The sequence below is a fragment of the Netta rufina genome (genome assembly GCF_964035555.1).
Source record: "Netta rufina genome assembly, chromosome: 19".
In the NCBI taxonomy this organism is placed as follows: Eukaryota; Metazoa; Chordata; class Aves; order Anseriformes; family Anatidae; genus Netta; species Netta rufina.
This window is the reverse complement of record NC_140143.1, coordinates 7500984-7520240: the sequence shown is the minus strand read 5'-3', so window position 1 is coordinate 7520240 and position 19257 is coordinate 7500984. Positions and strand designations below refer to the sequence as shown.

General features: G+C 48.4%; 2 protein-coding genes across 14 annotated transcripts in view; one reads left to right on the top strand and one right to left on the bottom strand.

Annotated features, from left to right (window-relative positions):
• Nucleotides 1–19257, bottom strand: part of LOC311216963 (uncharacterized protein) — a 113044-nt gene that overhangs the window by 58728 nt on the left and 35059 nt on the right. For 9 of the 10 annotated variants that reach the window (XM_084298663.1, XM_084298664.1, XM_084298651.1 and 6 more), the window contains exon 2: nt 9589–9740. The gene's annotated coding sequence lies outside the window, so the exon portion shown is untranslated. Of the gene's footprint in view, nt 1–9588; nt 9741–16321; nt 16338–19257 lie in introns of those variants that run through there. The other variant, XM_084298657.1, reaches the window with a different exon arrangement.
• LOC311216960 (urotensin-2 receptor-like) lies at nt 14046–18602 on the top strand. 4 transcript variants are annotated; one of them, XM_084298648.1, is made up of 3 exons: nt 14046–14450; nt 14718–16518; nt 16898–18602. In XM_084298648.1, the coding sequence occupies exon 3, from the start codon at nt 17042–17044 to the stop codon at nt 18188–18190; it is 1149 nt and encodes a 382-aa protein (XP_084154774.1). In that variant the 5' UTR covers nt 14046–14450; nt 14718–16518; nt 16898–17041; the 3' UTR covers nt 18191–18602. The 4 variants fall into 4 exon arrangements, with proteins under 4 accessions (XP_084154774.1, XP_084154773.1, XP_084154772.1 ...); XM_084298647.1 differs by having other exon boundaries at nt 14046–14563; XM_084298646.1 differs by lacking the exon at nt 14718–16518.

Genomic DNA, 19257 nt, shown 5'->3' with positions numbered 1-19257 from the left:
CCTGAGCAAGGACATTTCTATAACAAGCAGCACAAAGTTCCCCTTCCACCTGCCATCAGGTAGAGCCCAGGACATACACGCAATCTGATCTAATTAGTTCCAACAACCACTGCTTCCCCCCTGGCCCTCACACCAGGAGCACACGGTAGGTGTGCACATATGAAACCCTAGCTCCGGGCTCAAAGATCCCCACAGACCAAACCTGGGTGCACCCAGCATACGCTCAGCTGTGCAAGCAGCCCCATTTCAAGGTTTCAAATCTGGAGGGGTTTTAAAAGCATTTAGAGAAGAGTCTAGATGTTCAAGCAACTCTGAACTGGGGCAATCTGAAGTTTCATCCACCATATTTTCACCTTCCCCTCTCAGTCCTCACTCTGTGACTTCACTGTTCCTCCACACTCTCATCTTTTACCATGCTCTCCTACAAGCCACCAGGCCCTACTTGCCAGCTGCCAAGGGCCCAGGTTTTTGCTGGTGCCAATGGTGCCACAGACACAGGGACTGCCAGGTTGGCACAGGGTTGGGAAGAGCAGTTCCTGGAAAGGGTAAATCTCTAAGCAGCCCACAACAAGTAAAGAAAGCTCTTCAAAGATGCACACGTGGGAGGCTCTGGAGAGTCAAAAGCCACCTGTGCTGCCCCAGTTACTGGACTCCCACCCATATTAGTGCATTTGGGATTTTGCTCACATGAAACAAATGGAGCATGGATACAGATAGGAAGGAAGCAGTGACAGAGATGCAAAGAAGTCTGGCACAAAGCAAATGTTGTGCAAGACAGATAAACAGGTGAGGTAGAACTTGGCATGTGGCAGAGGAACAAGCAATGCAGATGGATGCATTTGAGAAACGCTCCATCTGCCAGGTGCGGGCACATGCCAGCGGAAATCACAGCAAAACTTGTCTGATGCTCTGACGAGAAGCTTTGCCAGGAAATGCTGACCGATGAGAGCTGGAATATTTCTGGAGTATGTGCTATGAGCTTTGAGACAGCTGGTAGCTCCGGTCAGAACAGCAGAGCACCCTTTCCTCCTACCCCTTGTACGTTCCAAAATCTTGAAAGCTCTTCTGGATGAGAAAGCTCAGTGTTGTTCTGCTGCGAATCACAACTTCAGGGAACAGCCAGCACTGCTCCTGAGAAATGCTCCAGCAGCAAGTTTTTGTGTGTGTTGGTTTTTTTTTGTTTGTTTATTTTCAAGTTTCCTCATTCTCTTGGCTTCAGCAAAGCTATTCTCATAGGACATTCTTGTGGGAAAGAGGCACAAGCGTACGCACATCTCCTGTTCCAGCCCCATCATGCTGGGATTTGGGACTGAGTTCAGGCAGCCAGAGGGGAGCTTCCACCAAGCACTTTGGCCCACTCTACTTGGTAATGAAATGCAGCTGAACAAGTTTTAGGGTTCCCTACCATGGATCTGCAGCAAAGCCTGAGAAGGGGCAGCACCACTGGCTGTTATGCAAAGTCTGCTTAGAGACCATCAGATGGGAAACCCACACAACCATCCTCAGCAAAAGCCATGGGAGCCTTTCTGGTCTCAGCATCTTCCAGATGTGAAAGAAGCAGAGTTTGCTCCTCCATGGGTTTGCTGTCACATTGAGGGCACAAACAGCATGTCAGACATAAAAAACTTTCTGCCCAGCTTTGAATCCCAAGTCTTAGTCCCTCCTGACAAAAGCCTACATTATGATCTGCTTTATCAGCCTGAGCCATGGCAGCAGGAGATGGAGAGCTTCACTTTAAATTAGATATATAAAAGAAAAGAGCCACTGAGTCAACTTTATCTTACTCCAGGAAGAAGGGAATGAGAAAGTACTACATGTGCAAATACTGCAAAAACAAAATATTGAAGGCAAAAGGAGGATTCAACAGTGGAAAAGGAGAGCTGGAGTGCTTTAGGATTATATAGGCTGCACATGCCCCAGTGTAATCACCTGGAAGCAGGAAGGGACTACACACACACACACAAAATAATAAAATGCTTCTTTGTGCAAAACTGGAGAAAGTGTTGTGAGGAAACAGGGAACGTCCCAGCTGAGAGGCAAAGAAGATGAGGTTCTCCACCCCGCTGGAGGCTGCTCAGTGGGAGATGAGGCAAGTACACTGCCCCCAGTGGGACACTGGGTGCCCTCAGCTACAAGTGAACACCAAATCCCTTCTTCTGCCACAGATTAGGCTCCACTGCTGAGATTTCAGAAGCTGCTGAGGCCATTCCGCTCCATTCCTCTGCGCTCCGGTGGCCCTCCTACCTTCCCCCTTGCACCCTAGAGCTGCCCCTTGTAACCAAACCACCCAGAGGCACACACACAGAGCACGAAAACCTGCACTTTCAAGGACATCCTGACTCACAGAAAAGCAGCTAGTGGGTAGGTACCACACACACATAGGGAGAAAGCAACATACCTTGCAGATAGCTCAAGAATCATTCCCAATTTTCATATACTATAAGGGTAATACTCCCTCTGTGGCTTCTGCCACCCCCCAACCCAATTGTCACAGGATACAAGCATAAAAAACAGCAATACCCCTCTTCAGGAATAAGAAAACTTACAGTTGCAGCAAGCTCACACTCCTCTTTCAAAACTCCTGTCACCTATCAGCCCTCCTGGACCTTCAGGGCTTCAGCAGCTTCCCACAGCCACCCCCAAGCCTGGGACAGCTCAGCCAAAGCACATACCCCTTCTTCATGGTTCAGCCCCTAATTACAGCTGGAGCAGATACACTACAGCCACCTCTCACTACAGCTGACAGGCATCAGCCACTCACTTAAACACAGCCAATTTGCATTAACAGCCTCCGTAGGGATTTATTTTCCAGGACCACAGATTCAAAATTTGCAGAAAACATTTCTGAGAAGGATGTGTAAAGGCATGGAAGCGATGAGATTTACAAGATTTATGATCAGAGAAAGCAGACAAAGAGCTGTAAAACAAGCAGCCTGGAACAGCGAGAACTCCGGGCACAACATGTCCTAGCAGAAAAGAGTATTTTCTGTACAGTGCAAAAATTATTATAATTTTTCTTCCTGTTTATTGTGCCTTATCTTTCTAAGCTGCCCCCTCCCTGGTAACTCTGGTTATGTATTAACAGTTGCAGATGTCAAAGAGCACTCTGTTGCATTTAGCAGCTCCTTTACCCCTCCAAAAAGGACCTGGCATCATGTCACAGAATTGATTTTACACAACTGCAATGTAGCAGTAATTAAGGATTTATTATTTACTTCTATGATAAAACACAAGATTAGACTATATGATTTTTAACAGCACTTAATCTGCATTTAAGTATTAGTCAATTAACACAATGAGTTTGAAGAGTTTACTACAATGCGAACAGTGACTTAATTACAGAAAGGCAAGGTTCACCCAAGACTTACTGTGGGCTGGGGGGGGGGGTGGTTAAATTCAGATGGGCACTTCTAAGATCCCCCTTAAGTTAAGTTTCTCACCTCTCTTCCTTGTTGTCATTTATCTGCAGACAACTTGTTCCTCGAGGAGTCAGCCACAAGAGATGTTTCCTTCCGGGAGTGCCCTGAGAGATGTCCCAGCACAGGGGGACATCGGGGGCACAGCCTGCTGCTGTCACCCAGAGAGCTCAAAGAGTTCTTGCTTGGGATTGCTATTTGTAGGATCGTGAGATAATTTACTTTATTCAGCAGTTTTTCAGGATTCAGGTCCCTTTCAGGTGTTTCAGGTTGTGCAATATCCCCCTCCCCTTAGCACTTAATTTGTACTTTTGCCAATTAGTTACATCACACATTTATGGCTGGGGAGAGGAGGGGGGCTGATTGTCCCATGTCTGTTTTGCACAAATAATGGGGGAGCGATGCAGTGTCAGGCTGCACCACACTCTGTAAAGACTGGAGGAAAGAGGCTGTGAGAGATTTTCCTTGAATCACAGATAACAAAGGGATGATGCCGTGCCATTCTATTAGATAAAGTGATTGACTCATAGTCAAACTCAGATCCTTTATCATGTTCCTGGACTTCACTGTGATTCATCACCTTCCCATGAGGGATTTCATGGCATCGAGCGTCCTCCTGACGCTCCATTATTAACGAGCTGTCCAGTTCAAGGAACGATCACATCGAGGCATGCTGCAGCTCATAAGCCTGAGCAAGACTTATGGCAAGCGCAGGCATAGAGCGCACCCACCACAGGCCAGCAGCCCAGACCTGGCATTTCCAAAGGAACTTGTAAGAGCAACAACCCCAGCCACACGTAGTGCCTTGCCTGTTGTGCTGCTTAAAATACAGATTTCTTTCTACACAGTGAGCTAAAGGCCAATCAACAAAGCAAAATAAATACACCTAGCTATGACCTGTCTTCCTGTCTGAGTTTATTTCAGACTGTGCTCACCAAAAAAGAAACCTGAGGGTGAAAGAGCTTCAGCATTAACTGTGGCATGCAACTTCTTGCTTAAAATCTCTGTAGTTCTCTACATGACTAGATGACTAGAAAGCAGTTCATGTGACACCGATTTTCCAATAAGGTCTCAATGAAGATCAGGGAAACTACAGAGCAGTTAGTAGGATGAATTAGGAGAAACTGGATTAAAAAGTAGAGTGAGCAGGCACATGGATAAACATGAAATATTGGGGAATAGCATTTCACAAGAGAATCTCTGCCTCAAACTGGAGCTCTCTGAAGGAGATCTGTGAAGAAGCAGAAAAGGGAAATACAGTTATGGTTGGATTAACAAAAAGCATTCAACCAGGTCCTTCAACAACTAGTCTTTCATGAGACAAGAGCAAAGGTTGTCATGCAAGTAATTGGTTAACATAAGAAACAAAATGCAGGAGATCTGATGGCATCTTGGAACGTCATTGTCCCTGAATCCTCCAGCATTCATTTATAACAGTTTCTTAGGAGCATACAAAATCCCTGCATGTGAAATTGCTTAATTCCTACGGAGACTGATTCCTCAGTGCATTGCTTATGGAATGCATCTCTGAAAAAAAGGCAACAAAAATTAATGAAGAAATCAAACGAGATACAGAAAAGTTCTTCACTGAACAACTTGGGATTCACAGTGAAAAAAAAAAAAAAATATGAATAAGAATATTTGAGGGAATAAAAAACAGAGGAAAGACTACCTAAAAGTTACTAAAGCATTTCAGTACCTGGACATCCACCAGTTAGTAGTGAATATCTCCCAGAGTCAGCAAAATCCCTTTCTACCCATCAGATTGGATTGGAAGAGCACACAGGAAAGGGATGTATAGGGGTCTCTGGAAGTGTGTCAAGGTGAGAGAAGCCTCCTTTCAGACACCATAAATAACCAGCCAGGCATTCCAGACAGAGCAAACAACATGTAAAACTGGGAGAATTTCAGTATTTCAACAAACAGTTTGGAAAGGTTTACTTTTCATGAAAATCTTACAAACTGGAGGAGAATTTTAACTTGAAACTCAATCAGCTCAGAGTAAACATTGCCCACACCAGTACAGGATATCTTGTTTAGAAAAGAGAAGCGAGCCCAGTGATGGTGATGCAGAAGAAGCAAGACCCTAAAATGAGGGACCAGGCTCAGCCAAGGAGAGTGTGAATTGCTCAGGTGAGACGTAAACGCCAGTAGTTTCTTCTTATCACCAAGACACGGACCTTAGTTCCCTAAAAACGTTACTCTTATATAATTCATAGTGATGTAATTAATTTGAGGCAATTAAAGCAGTCAAGCGAGTCCCTGCACTGTGTGCCCTGGGCATGGCGGAGCCAGCTGCAAAGAGCAGATCACGAGAAGGGCTAGCAGTGGAAGATAAATGAGTTTGAAAGGGAATTGCTTCTCACCGCTGGCAGGAGCTCCCATCTGGCACAGGTAGCAAAGATCCCCCTCCCTTCTGCTCGAGTGAAATGCTGTCAGCTCCCGTTGAATTCTGCGCACAACTGAAAAATTCAGGGCAATGCTGCACTGCAAGGAGGCATGGCACGGCCAGATGTTGCAGCAGCACTACGTCCTGGATCAACACCTGGGCAATGTCCCAAGAAGACCGGGACTCAGCACAGGTCACTGAGAGCCTCTTTGCAAAATGTTTTGGGATACCTAATTGCACTGAGTCATGCACTATGAATGCAGACTGGCAAAAGTATCTGAAAGCCACTAAGACCCTTAAATATTTTGTTTAGAATTAATGTTGGGGGTGTGTAAAGGCTCACAACAGCACTGGGCTGTGCACCAACCACTTATATTCATCATCCTGCACAGCAGGTGCCCAATTTCTCTCATTTGTGCAGGACACAGATGACTTGCAAAGTGGAAATCGCTTAAACGCATCCTGCCAGCCCCAGCCCCAAAAGCCCATCTGTATTCTTAACTGTCAGTGTGCTGGCACAAAGAATGATTGTATTCAAAATAGGACATGAAAACAGTGCTGGCAATGTGGGAAAAGCTAAATTTTGGGTTAACAAGAAACCACAGGGATTTGGGAGCTGGGCAGGGAAAGGGGACCCAGGCAGGCACCACGCTGCAGCCTGCAGCACCCGGAGCCCTGAAGGTACACAGAGAGCCCAGCTGCAGCCCCGAGCACTCATATCAGAAGCAATCTTCCCTTCTGCTTGCTCAGGGAGCAGCCTTCACAGCGAAACAGGAGCGTTTTTCAGCACAGCTGCAGTGAATACACGCATGAAATGAAGCACTTCCCTCCGTTTGTACAAGCCGGGATGCTGCAGAGAGAGGCAGGATCCAAAACCTGGGGATAACACAGGAGACAGCACAGGTACAGCTGTAACAGCCACCCCCAGCACTGAAAACTCAATCATGGCCAAAAATTGCATCCTACATCACCTTGAAGGGAACCAAGAGGTGATGTGATCTGGGTTTTTGGTTTTTATATATATTTTTAGTCTTTATTTTTCACCGAGGCAGGTGTTTGCATACTCTGGCATTTACAGTCTGAGAAGCAAGGGACGCTGCTCCCTTTGACTCATCAATAAAACAGCTGTGGCTTTGACACCAGTTCCAAACCCTGAGAAAACAACCCCTTCAGCCACACACAGCCCCAAACGGCAGCGGCACATTTTGGAGGCGGGTCTCCAGCCCATAGGGAACGCTCTGTCTTGAACATAAAGATTTTACAATGCCTCCAGATGTGCATCAAAAGGACAATTAAAATGTTCTGAAGCCACAAGGGCATTTTATGACAGAGCTTTGTGGTGACTTTTACACGGTGGCTTCCCAGTGCCTGCTGCCAGAAGCTTTCCCATGATACGGAGCAGCTGGGCTCAGCTCCTGCCGGGAAATCAGCAGAGGGAAAATAAAGGATGGGCGGTGGGGATATCCGGGAAGCATGCTGTGCCTACACACAGAGGTAAGGAGAGGTGAGAGCAGTGAAGGAGCACTGAGGAGGAGGAGGACAACCTCTTCGTGCCAGTGGATGCTGTCTGAGCAGCTCAGCGCAGCCGGGGCAGGATGCACCCAGCACTGGCAGCATCTCCCCAGGCATGGGCTGCCACTGCTGTGCTGCACCACAATGGTGCAAATACTTGATAAATCAAGTTACGCGCGACCGGTGGGTCCCACAGGGGCAGAAGGCATTGCTCGGGCTGTGACCAGGCAGAATGCCCTTTGCAGACCTTTGCAGCTCCAGATCAGTGCTGGGAGCTGCCCTCAGTTACCCCATCTCCAAGCCCATCCTCAGGCACCAGCTCACTATGTTCGCTACCTCTGTTAACCAAAGTGTTACTTGGGACAAAATCGAGGCACAGAGAAGCATTTTGAAACAATAAATAGATGCTCTGACTGTGAAACCAGGCACCTGCTGGATCTTCCTTCTGCTTTCTACTGCGGAATTAGGCCCTTTTGTCACCATTAGAGCATTTTCAGGGGGATTTCCCTCTGGAATAACATGCCAATGACTAAATGAATGCTGCATCCTTCTAACTAGAAAAACAACAAAGGAATAAATGCTGTGGCCCTTCTGGCCTCTGTGGCCAGCAGCCACACAGCCATCCCAGCCCTGCTGGGTCCACCTCTGCCACCCAGACCCCATCCTGGGGACACACCGGTCCCCACAGTGAGGGACTGACTCACTGGCACACAGACACACATGCTGCCTGCTCCTCATCACAGGACGCAACCTGCAGGGGGCAAACCTCTCTGCCTAAAACTAGCATGAGCTTTGGGGTCTTTGAACTAATGCCTGCCACTTCTGGCAGCGCTTTTAGCTCAGGATCTTCCTCTTTCCAGCAGCCTGGGGCTCACCATGCCTGGGCAGGTGCTGCACTGCTGGATTTCAATGAAAAGTGAGCCTTTATCAAATCATCTGGTCAGTGGGAGGCCCAGCCTGTCCTGCAGCCCACTTGAACCATTGCTGTCCATCCCCAGCAGCAGCACCACCGTGACCTTCAGCAGGGCACATCTCCATCTCCATCCACCGCTTCATGGGGTGGCCTTTACCACCTGCCACCATCCCCGGTCCTTCGGGCCCTGCTCCCATGTGTGCAGCACGGCAAATGCCACCACAGCAGCACACGCTCTGTGCAATGACATTTGCTATTTTTATATGCTGCCAGACAACCCTTCCTGCTGCACCTTGTGTGTCTTGTGAGAGGGTTTTGAAGGCTCCAGGAGAAATGTTTGCTGCCAGCCACAGGCAGCCAGAGCTGGGAAAACACTCAGGATCAGCAACAGGAGATTCTGCTGGAAATGGTGGGAGCCTGACTTTTCCCACAAGCTTTCTGACCTCACAAAGATTTTCCAGAATCCTCTAATTCCTAGCCACAAAGAGGAACCAGACTGAGAAATGTGGAATACTCCCCCAGGAGGGAACAGAGTGCTGGAGGGAAGGGTGGGATGGCTGAGGACACTGAGACAAACTGCAAAGCATTGGAGCAGTCAGCACAGCCACGCAGACATGAACTGGGAGGTGCTGTGCAAGATATGGGTAACAATGGGGAGAAACTTTTGTCTATCGCATAAGTTTTATCCTGTGGAAAGGGCTTGGCTGAGCTTAGCTCAACTCCCCAAGGCTTTTCTGATGATGCTTTGGAAGATTTCCAGAAGTCTAGAGCAGTTTTTGGTTTGTTTATTTGTTAATCTTGAGTGCATTCAAATAAAGAGAATAAAGGCACTGTGCCCTCCTATTCCAGTTACTCTCAAAATAACTTAAATACAATGACTGGGTGCAGAGGGAAATGTGAAATATTGCTGAGGACAAACCCCTTTGTGCTGCCCCGAGAGCAGAGAGGTTCTACCCTGAGACCTCCTCTGTCCACCTGCACCTGCCTGCCCTGAGCACCCACACCTCTGTGGCTCTTGATTTAAAGGTTTTCATGAGGCAGCTGGGCAAATGACAAAATAACCATGCCGTGTAGTGCAGACGGCTGTCATCAAAGCCACCAGCTTATTTCCTGTAGCAGCACCCAGTTATAAGCACTGCCAAAGTAGCTATAACACTGCCAAAACAGTTTTAGCACTGCTAAAACCTCTCCCAGAAGTGGCCAAGGCTCAGATCAGCCTACAACTTAGCACAGGCAGGCACGGACAGGATCCGTCCCTCCCCCTGCAGACATCAGCACCCATCCAGGGACATGCTTGACTGAGACAAACGCACAAGCAGCCGCATTAATTACTGATGTGAGATATAAAACCCACTTACAGCTGATCACAGTTTCCTCTACTGGTATGAAATATATGCAACCTTATCTCCATCCTTGGTATGTCCTGGGCACTTTGTCTTTTTCACAGATTTCAGGTCTGGCACGCAGGCAGTTACGTGACGGTTTCTAATGGTGGCAGAGGACCAAAGAGCTTGGAAAAAAACAAAAGGCAGAACAAGTGAGTAACAACAGGTGCATGTAACTGTAATCAGTTAGGGGGCAAAGCCTCAAAAACCTGTGCTCCAGTAAGGCACTGCTGGTACGCTGATGAAAATCACAGGACTTGGGCTAGATCTAATCACTGATCCTGTCCCCGTAGGCTGCACTTGTAAACACACTGAGGGGTAAATGGATTGGGCAAAGCAGACTTGTCAAGCTTAAATCTATTGCACATCAATGTATTTAAGTTCTTGTTTGCATTTGTAAGGCGGTCCTTTGGTATTATCATAAGCACTTTAGAAATTTGTAAACAGCACAAGTGTTAGGTGCAAACCACCAAGCAGCATGGCCACTGCTCTGTCTCCCCGCTAGCAGGAAGGTTTTCACCCAGCCGTGCTGTTTGGTCAAGCCCCCAGCACACACTGCAGCCTCCCAGGAATGCAGTGACCTGAGCCTCAAGGGGAACACCAGCACTGCAGGGACCAGCCCATGATCACATCGTCCTGGAAGAGTTCACCCCACCACACCCCAAATGGATTCAGGGCAGCTTCCAGCATCCTACAGCAAGCTTCGGACCTCACAGGAGTCCTAAATCTATGCTGTTTCTGGGAGCTTGATGAGATCCCAGTAACAGCAAGGTGAAATCAAGGAGACAGAGGAGCAACAGTTCATTAGAGATTCAGCAGCAGTCCCAAGAGGAAAGCTAGAGGAGCTCTGGCCCCAACCTGCAGGACCAGCTTGCACAAAGATCCAGGGATGGGGTTTGTGCAGCTTTTACCTACAAATCCCAGGGAGTCAGAGCTTGAGCCCTTTCCCTACACAAAATCCAGTACACCAGCACAGAACACCTCATTTGATTCCCTGCTCTGGGCAGTGGCACTGTTTGGGCCAAAACCAGCACAGATGAGGTAGCTAACAGCCTGGCATGACACTCCTCGGTCCCCTTCCAGCACCACCTTTTGGTCTGTCTGTGCAATTCACCTCTGTGCAACAGAAAAGCTGTCAGCAGCACAGAAATCCTGGGCTGGCAGAGCTCAGCAAGAGATGAATGCCCTCCCCGAGCAGAGCATCTGTAAACCTGGTGTCCCTGTAAGGGATCTTGGATGAGGGAAAACAAGCTGGTTATTGCAGCCTCCAGAGTCTCACTTTCATACAGACTAGCCAAGAACAAAGCTATACTGCCTCGGAAAGGACAACGGAAGTTTCTTGTTTGGGGGAGGAGGGGAAGAAAAAAAAAAGAAAGAAAGGAAGGAAACAAAAATACCAAAAAGTTCAGTGAGGTCTCCAAATGCATTGGCTAAGTTTGGGTGGCTCTTTCACTGTTGGGGACAAATAACAGGAAGAATGAGAAAAGCAGTTGGGAATTTGGACATCGCATTTACATGTGCCAAGACCATTAAGAGCTGGAACAGGGATTTAAGTGTGGGTTTTAAAGAGGTGACCCGGGGAGCACCGTGTCCTGCTGGAGTCACCACCTCAGCAGTGTTCTGCCTTGGGAGCTGCTCCCGGCTGTCAGCGTGGTGCTCACGGTGGTGGTCCTGGGCTCAGAACTTGTCACCTGGGTGCTGTCACACGAGGTATGACATGGGAAGAGCCTGCCCCCGACCGCCCTGCTGTGACCCTAGCGGAGGAAGACGAGTCATGTGAAGCCCTCCCAAGACCTCGGTTTAATCCACATCAGCACGCACAACGCTGCAAATGCTCGGTCTTCTCTGGGCTGCCCCAAAGTCAGGCAGTTTCTCTGAAGCTAATGCGAATTTCTGTGTGACCACGATAACATCTGAAGCAGAGACGAGGCACACACCGCGTCCTGACTGCTACGGGCATTAGTGGAGGTCGCGTGCAGAAATGAGTAAACCAAGTCAGGCAAATGAGAATCCCATCTTATCCAGGCTTGCATGTTTCTAGACCTGACCCAGACCAAGAATGCAGACACATTTATGAGATTTGTTTCTTTTATCAATTTCTGGCTGCGTTTCTACAAGCTCTTCCCTGCACAGGGGGAGCAGCGCTTACATTTTGAAAATGTGGATTTGTAGGCAAGCTGTCCTGCAGAAATCCCTCAGCTTGCAGTACAAGGGAGCCCACGGCTGCTAGTGAGGCTAGTCTCAAAGCTGTCCCAGCAAAAGCAGAACAAAAGTGTCCACGGGCCCTGTGCAGACAGGGGGAAGCAGGTACAGGACTGGTGGGGTGCACAGCCCAGCTCGGGGGGCACGAGGGGTTTGTCTGGTTCAGTGAAGTTTGAACCAGTAACCAAACACAATCAAACTCACGAACTGCTGGCGTAAGTTATGTTGAAGATGTAAACAGGTCTTTTTTGCCTGTGTTTAAAAGAATAACAAAAGCTATTGCCTCTGCAGTCCCTTCAGAAGGCTCCTGTGCAGAACTTGAACCCCGTGGCTACAGATGCTGCCTGAATAATTAAACAGACCTAGTCCACATCTCAGAGGGCTCCTACCTTCATCCGATATTTACTGCACGGTTCCCAGCCCTGTTACAAATCCTGCTGGATGGGACTCCTGCCTATAGCTCTCAAAGCATCTGACAAATGTGAAAAACCCTGAAACTTGAGGCACCGGGAGATGAGTGAGTGCAATGATCTCTGTTTTACAGATGAGGAAAGTAAGGGAAACAGGAGAAGCAAAACTACAATCACAAACAACCCTCTGAGCCAGGGCTGTGAACCTGACACCACTACATCACTCTCAAGTGTCTCTCCAGACACCTCCTCAAATGGCTCCAGCAGCCCCACAGGCACTTTCCAACCTTTTGGGGGCTCAGCTTGCTCTGACAGCAGCCCCGACAGCAATAATGTTTCCTGAAAAACCAGCACACACTGGTACAACATTTTCCAGGTCTAAACACCAAAAAGAAACTAGCAGGTTGGGACCAACACATCCAGGGAAGTGATGGGTTGGCCAGATGGGGACACATTCTTTGGGTTACATGAAGACTGGCAAGGGGATTCCAGGACACCAGCAGGTTGTCCCTGCTTTGTATGGGAAGAATAATGTGCCACATGAATTGCCTTCACACTTTGCCAAAGATTTGCCAAGAGAGACACACAAAATGCAGAGTTAGAGCAAATCTTTGGAGCAAAACACCCTTACACCGAGGTGCTTGGGCTGGGGTTTTAGGGCTCAGACAGCCCTTCTAAGAGCCACTAACATGAAATGTATTTTCATTGCAAACTCAAGCCTCCCCATGAGGATTTGTTCCTAACCGGAGTCCTCCCCAGATGCAAAAGCCCAGGTCTCTGCTTTGAGCACCAGCTGCCCCATGCAGGCACAGCTGCAGCTGGTCATCAAGACCCTTCCCAGCTGTCACCACTGTCCCCCAGGCAGCCCAAGCACCATTTAGACAGAGTGCTTTCCCAAACTGGGCTCATGCTGCAGGAAGCCAAGACCTTGGAGAGGAGACATATCTGGAAGTTCCCAGAAGGCGGAGTGTAAAAGACCAAGAACAGAGACAACACAACACATGCACCCAGAGAAAGAGATTGAGGAGGAAACAGCTCTTAGTTTCTCAGGGCAATGCAGCAGGGACCCGAGTGCAGAGCCAGGGACAGCTGCTGCCTCCCTGGAGCCCCGTGCCAGGAATTGGCACCTCCTTTCAGTAGCCACCTGAATAAAAACAGGTGAAACTGCAGTGGGTATCTCCCACCCACGTCCAGCTGCAGTGACCCTGGGAGATGCTCCTCACCTCCCGTACGTCAGAAGCAATTCCCCATGTTGCACAGAGCTAGAGCAGGGAACCGTGAGGAAAAGCAATCCCATGATGTACAGGTCACCAACCCAATATTCAGATGCTAACTAAATAATTTCAAGTTAGCTTTGGCATTTCTCAGCACCAGTCCCTTCCTCACAATGAGGTTTTCGAGGAGCTTGGGTGATCTTGCTCTGTCTTTACCTCCTCGAGAACCGCAGGGAAAGGCAAGCAGCCGACCCCCAAACAACCTGGACAGCGTTTTGTTATTGCCAGCCTGAAATATCTCAGATGCTGTCGTGCATGATACCACCGCACAGATTCGTTTGTGAATACGCTGTCCAACCCAAATAAACTTTGGCTTCATTTTGGAATTGATCTCCGAATGGAGGAGCTTGCCATTTCCGTGGGTAGCCGACCCTCCCGCAGGAATTTAACCCTCCCTGGCCCAGCCACTGTGCCCAGACACAGTGATTTTGCTCAGGCAACACAAGATGTTTGTGCCCTTCTCTATGACATAAGGAGGGGCAGGACAGCTCTTTTATCACCAGCCCTGAGATGAACACAGCACCGACCCCTCACAGCCCCAACTGGCTCGCAGCCAGGCAGGGAGAGCGGGCTCAGCCAGCCCCAGCTATCCAAATACTGCTGCTTTAAAAAGGCTCTTTGCCGGCTGCAGTCAAAGCCACGCTATGCCTAACGTCACCGAGTAACAGAAATAGCAGGCATGAGTGAAGGGAGGAGAATGAGAGTATTAAGAGCGCACAGATTTCAAACATACTTAGAGAGGTAGCACGCTCCTTTCTGCTGCTGCCTTTCCAGATGCGACGGAGCACAGGGAGCTGGCGTTGTCTTCCCATGAAGGAGGATTCTCTTTTTTCTTTTCTTTTATTTTATTTTATTTTTTTTTTTTTTTAAAGTTTCAGCTTTAAAAGTACCAGCTGCATTTTTATTCCGTTTCTTGTAGGAAACTTCACCTGCTGGATATAAAAGCAAGGTTTGAACAGGAGGAATTCCTTTATGTTCGTTGCTACCGGAATGTGCACGGTGCCCCTCGGTGCTGATAACATAGAAGAAAAGGCAGGAATGGCTGAGAAAATTGCTTAGACCGTAAGACACTTTGAATGGCTGCTTGGAAGAGCAGGCTCTTTATTGTGTGTGTCTGCATGTGTTTGTGTGTATGCATGCATGTTTGAGTGCAGCAATGCCAATAACTTTAAAGCAATGCAAGGTTTCCCCAATCTGTACAATTTTCATCCTCTAGGAACGAGGACCTGCCTAGCTCTGAGCTCTGCCTGCAGATAGCTGGAGTGTTTGAATTGAATTAGTGCTGTAGTATTTTTATGAATGAAGCAAAATGCAGGTTTGGTGAAGGAGCAGAGCAGGCAGCCGCGGTGCGGGAGCTCTCTCTAGCAGGAGCTGTCACACAGGGACCTGCACCGATGAACACAGGCACGACACAAACCTGCTTCAAGTGCCCAGAGCACAAAGTAAGGCAGCTGCAAAGAGCCAGCACCTGGGTCACGGAAACTTGCTCCTGAAAACAAGCTAGCACAAATCCAACCGAGCCCGAGAGCTGCGTATCACCAGAGCTGGGCTTAGCTGGAGCATCCCGTGCAGAGCTCTTCCCTTCCAACCAAGCCTGCTGGTGACCGTGTGGCAGAGGAGCAGGCAGAGCCCCTGAGCATCTGCGTCTCCTCCACGCATTGACGCTTGTGCTGCCAGCACAGCTCGTACAGGAGCATGGATGAGGCAGACGATGAGGGAGCCAGCCGGTGCGTGGATGGGCTGGCTGCACATGCCCAAAGCCAAGCAGGAGGGATCGCACAGCACGGCAGGGAGAAGGCAGATACAGGTTTGCAGGGTGCAGAAAAGCTGAGTGAAGCTGATGAAGATCAGTCAAGAGAAGCAACCTCCTAAAGAACTGACCACTGCCAGACCATGTGTCACCTCTACCCCTCGGATGTGTGTACCTGAGGGACATGGGAGGGAGATGGGCTTCGTGTAGCGTTTCTGCCTTTTTTGCACCCCTATCCCAACCAGTAAGGAAGGAGAAATCTGTCTGTGCTAGGTTGCCCTCTTTTCTGCAGACTTTCTGCATGAAATCTCCATCACCTGGTAATAGGAAGAAGATAAAATGAGGGCAAGTCATGAAGAGGATGAACATTGCCTGTCCTCTAGTGCTACCATGGTCACTGGCAGGGTCTCTGACCCAAGGACAGCTGGAGCAGGGCACGGTGCTGCTGTCCTGCCAAGGAGGAAGCAGGATGAAGATGGCAATGGAGTCAGTGGGTGTGGAGGCAAAGGGACACCAAATTCACTGGGAAAAGTGGCACAACTTCATAAATTCCCACGATAAAACCAATCCAACCTGCCCCATGGAACAGGCAGAGGGATGTCTTTGCCTGTGGAGCCCTACAAGGACAAGGCAGTCCAGCACCTGCTCTCACAGTGTTTTCTAAATGAATAGACAATCTGAGCTGCGTAAAATATGTACTGCAAACATTTGTGTGCAGTGACCTTTGTGTTGGTACAGGCTTCTCGTTATGCCTTAAAATCCTAGTGTTTTACATACTTTTTCGTGTGTTTTTCTGAAGCAGGTTTGATATTCCTTTGCCTTCACCCCAAGCCAGCACAAATTCAAAGCAACAGTCATGATTTATACAACACTGGGCTTGAGCTAACCAAAAGCTCCCATGTACAAAGAGTGACTACCTGCCTAAAGCGCTGCAGAGCAATCTCACAGCCCGCTGCATAAGACACATTCGCAGACAGGACTGTCTGAAATAGACCTCTCTGCATGGGCACACAAACATCTGTGGGCTCACACTTGACAGAGCACATGAAAAGAACCGTGTTTACACATACCTAAAGCTCACAGCACAACCTACAGCTTGCGCTGTGTACAGAAAATGCCTTTTTTCTCCATCACTCGACAACTGGAAACTGCAGGTCACGACATAGCAGGAGCTTCTCATTCAAGGAAAGCTGTTCAGGGAAAGCACTGCAGAAATGCTGGACTTTGTCATCTATTCCCTGTGATACATTCCCTTTAGCTGCAAATGGTAAATACAAAGTTTGTTTTCCCTTTTGGGTCTTGGACTCCTTCACGTTAAGAGCTTAGCAAAGAGCTTATCAGCATTTGCACTATGAATTTAGGAAGGATACTTTTCTTCCCCAACCCCAAACTAACTTTAAAGATTGCAGCAAGTGGTTCCAAATATCTGCACGATCTCTTCTCTCTTTTCCATGCACACTAAAAAGCGTCACTCCTCAGAGCTGTGCTCTCGTAATGACGGCATAAGCCTTGCATGAGTGGCCTCAATGCAGACCTTTGGTATGTGCAGGCAGTAAAGACATACTCAGGGACAGGTAACTTCTGAACAATAGGTTGTGTTGCTCTGGCAGATTCTAATCTGTTGGTTTCTGATGTCTTTCCTCTAGTGGAGGATGCAGATCTTCCTCGGATGAGACCTCACTGAGCAATGGTTCACCAGCTCCCAGCAGTAGCGTTTCTCAGAACAGGAAGAACAGCTCTCCGAAGACCTGTGGCATGAGCAAAGCCTCTGACATTCAAAGGCCAGGAGGATGTCCCTAACAGACGAGCTGGAGAGCCACTTCTCTGCAACCCCCTACATGGTGACAGACACCAGCGAGAGCAGCCTGTTCAGAATCAGACCCAATGCCTCCACCAATGCCACCGGGGCCAGCGTGCCAGCCTCTGGTTCTGTGGAGGACATGATTGCCATCTGCACCATCGGGACCATCCTCTCCCTGATGTGTGTGATTGGGGTGACTGGCAATGTGTACACCTTGCTGGTGATGTGCCACTACTTGCGGTCATCTGCCTCCATGTATATTTACATCATCAACCTCGCTCTGGCAGACCTCCTCTACCTTCTCACCATCCCCTTCATTGTTGGGACCTACTTCATCCAGAAATGGTACTTTGGGGACATTGGCTGTCGCATCCTGTTCAGTCTGGACTTCCTCACCATGCACGCCAGCATCTTCACCCTTACAGTCATGAGCACAGAGCGCTACTTTGCTGTGCTGAAGCCCCTTGACACGGTGAAGAGGTCCAAGAGCTACCGTAAGGCCATTGCTGTTGTCATCTGGCTGGTATCGCTGCTGCTCACTCTCCCAATGCTCATCATGATCCAGCTGGTGCAAAGGGACAACAAAAGCATCTGCCTACCCACCTGGAGCAAGCTGTCCTACAAAGTCTATCTTACCATCCTCTTTGGCACCAGCATTGTGGGCCCAGGGGTAATCATTGGCTACCTCTACATCCGACTAGCTAAGATTTACTGGGTGTCACAAACAGCATCCTTCAAGCAGACCAAGCGGCTGCCAAACCAAAAGGTGCTCTATTTAATCTTCACGATCGTGCTGGTGTTCTGGGCTTGCTTCCTGCCTTTCTGGATATGGCAGCTCCTCTTCCAGTATTACGAATCCTTCCCTCTATCTCCCAAGGTGATGAAGAACATTAATTACCTGACAACCTGCCTGACCTACAGCAACAGCTGCATCAACCCCTTTCTCTACACCCTGCTCACCAAAAACTACCGGGAGTACCTGAAGAACAGACAGCGGACCCTCAGCAGCAGCAGTGGGTACTTCCAAAGGAGAAATCGGTTTCAGAGGATTTCGGGGAGATCTTTGTCCACAAGCAGCCAGCACTGCACAGAGACATACGTTCTTGCTCATGCTCCTTTGGGAAACAGCAGTGCCTGAAGGTAAAACACATCTCGAAGAACAATCGATATTGACTTCAATGTTGCTTTGATTTAAAGTGTACATTGTAAAGGCAAAGCCTTAGCAGCTCCATAATGTGCACACATTTAGTCCAGAGGCTGTGCCGTTTGTCTGTTCCCATTTCCTCCAACACCACTGATTTGAAGCTCGCAAATAGCCTTTCGCTTTTCATCTTTATATTTTATAGTGTGTGTCTCCTCAAGTAGCTATCAATAATGAAAACCTATTATAGGGCCATGTTTTTTAATAGTATCAGCTGTCTCACAGAGTTTAAAATTATGTTATCCCGTGAATGGCTGTAGTTTGTTCTTTTTAAAGCAGTAATGCTAGATTAGTACTTGTATGAGAACTGAAAACAGTGAAATAAAGACAAAGCAGCTGATGGTTGTGATATGCAATCCAGCTTGAATTTGGGGTAGAATTGGACAGCTTGGATGAGGAATGTCCATGGGTGTTTGTCCTGGTTTTGGTTGCCTTCACATTTATTGTACACTCTCACGTATGCGCTGGGCTTAACGCTCAACTCACACAGATGTCTGTAGCTGAGCAGCTGCTGCAGTATATTGTGACTCCTGCTAACGAGACAGGCTTCCAATGACTGTGCCACATTCAGGGGACACTCAGCATCCCCTCATGCACTGACCCCCAAAACATGAGCACTAACGGGGGGAGTATCATCTGTCCTTGACAAACCTTTCCTTTGCCAGTGGAAAGCTTTCCAGTTTCCAGCTCCAGTTTCCTTTGCCAGTGTATCTGCCCTCTTCCCTCCTTCAAGCAAGGATCAGGAACCTCCACTTCTGTTGTTCTCAGGGCTTGCATCATCAAACACAGCCAGACAGACCAGACCTCCATCCCCGAGTCTGGGGAGAAAGGACAGAGGGAGAAGAGGGGGTGAGGAGATGTGAGCTCCGGTGAGCTGTGCTAGCAGAAGTCTCTAATACACTCAATTATAAAAGCAAAAGTTCCCTAATTACCAAGATCACTTGTTCTGTTCACAGATGATTTTGCTTTACTGCTACAAAATGTGAATGTGGTCCTGCCTGCAC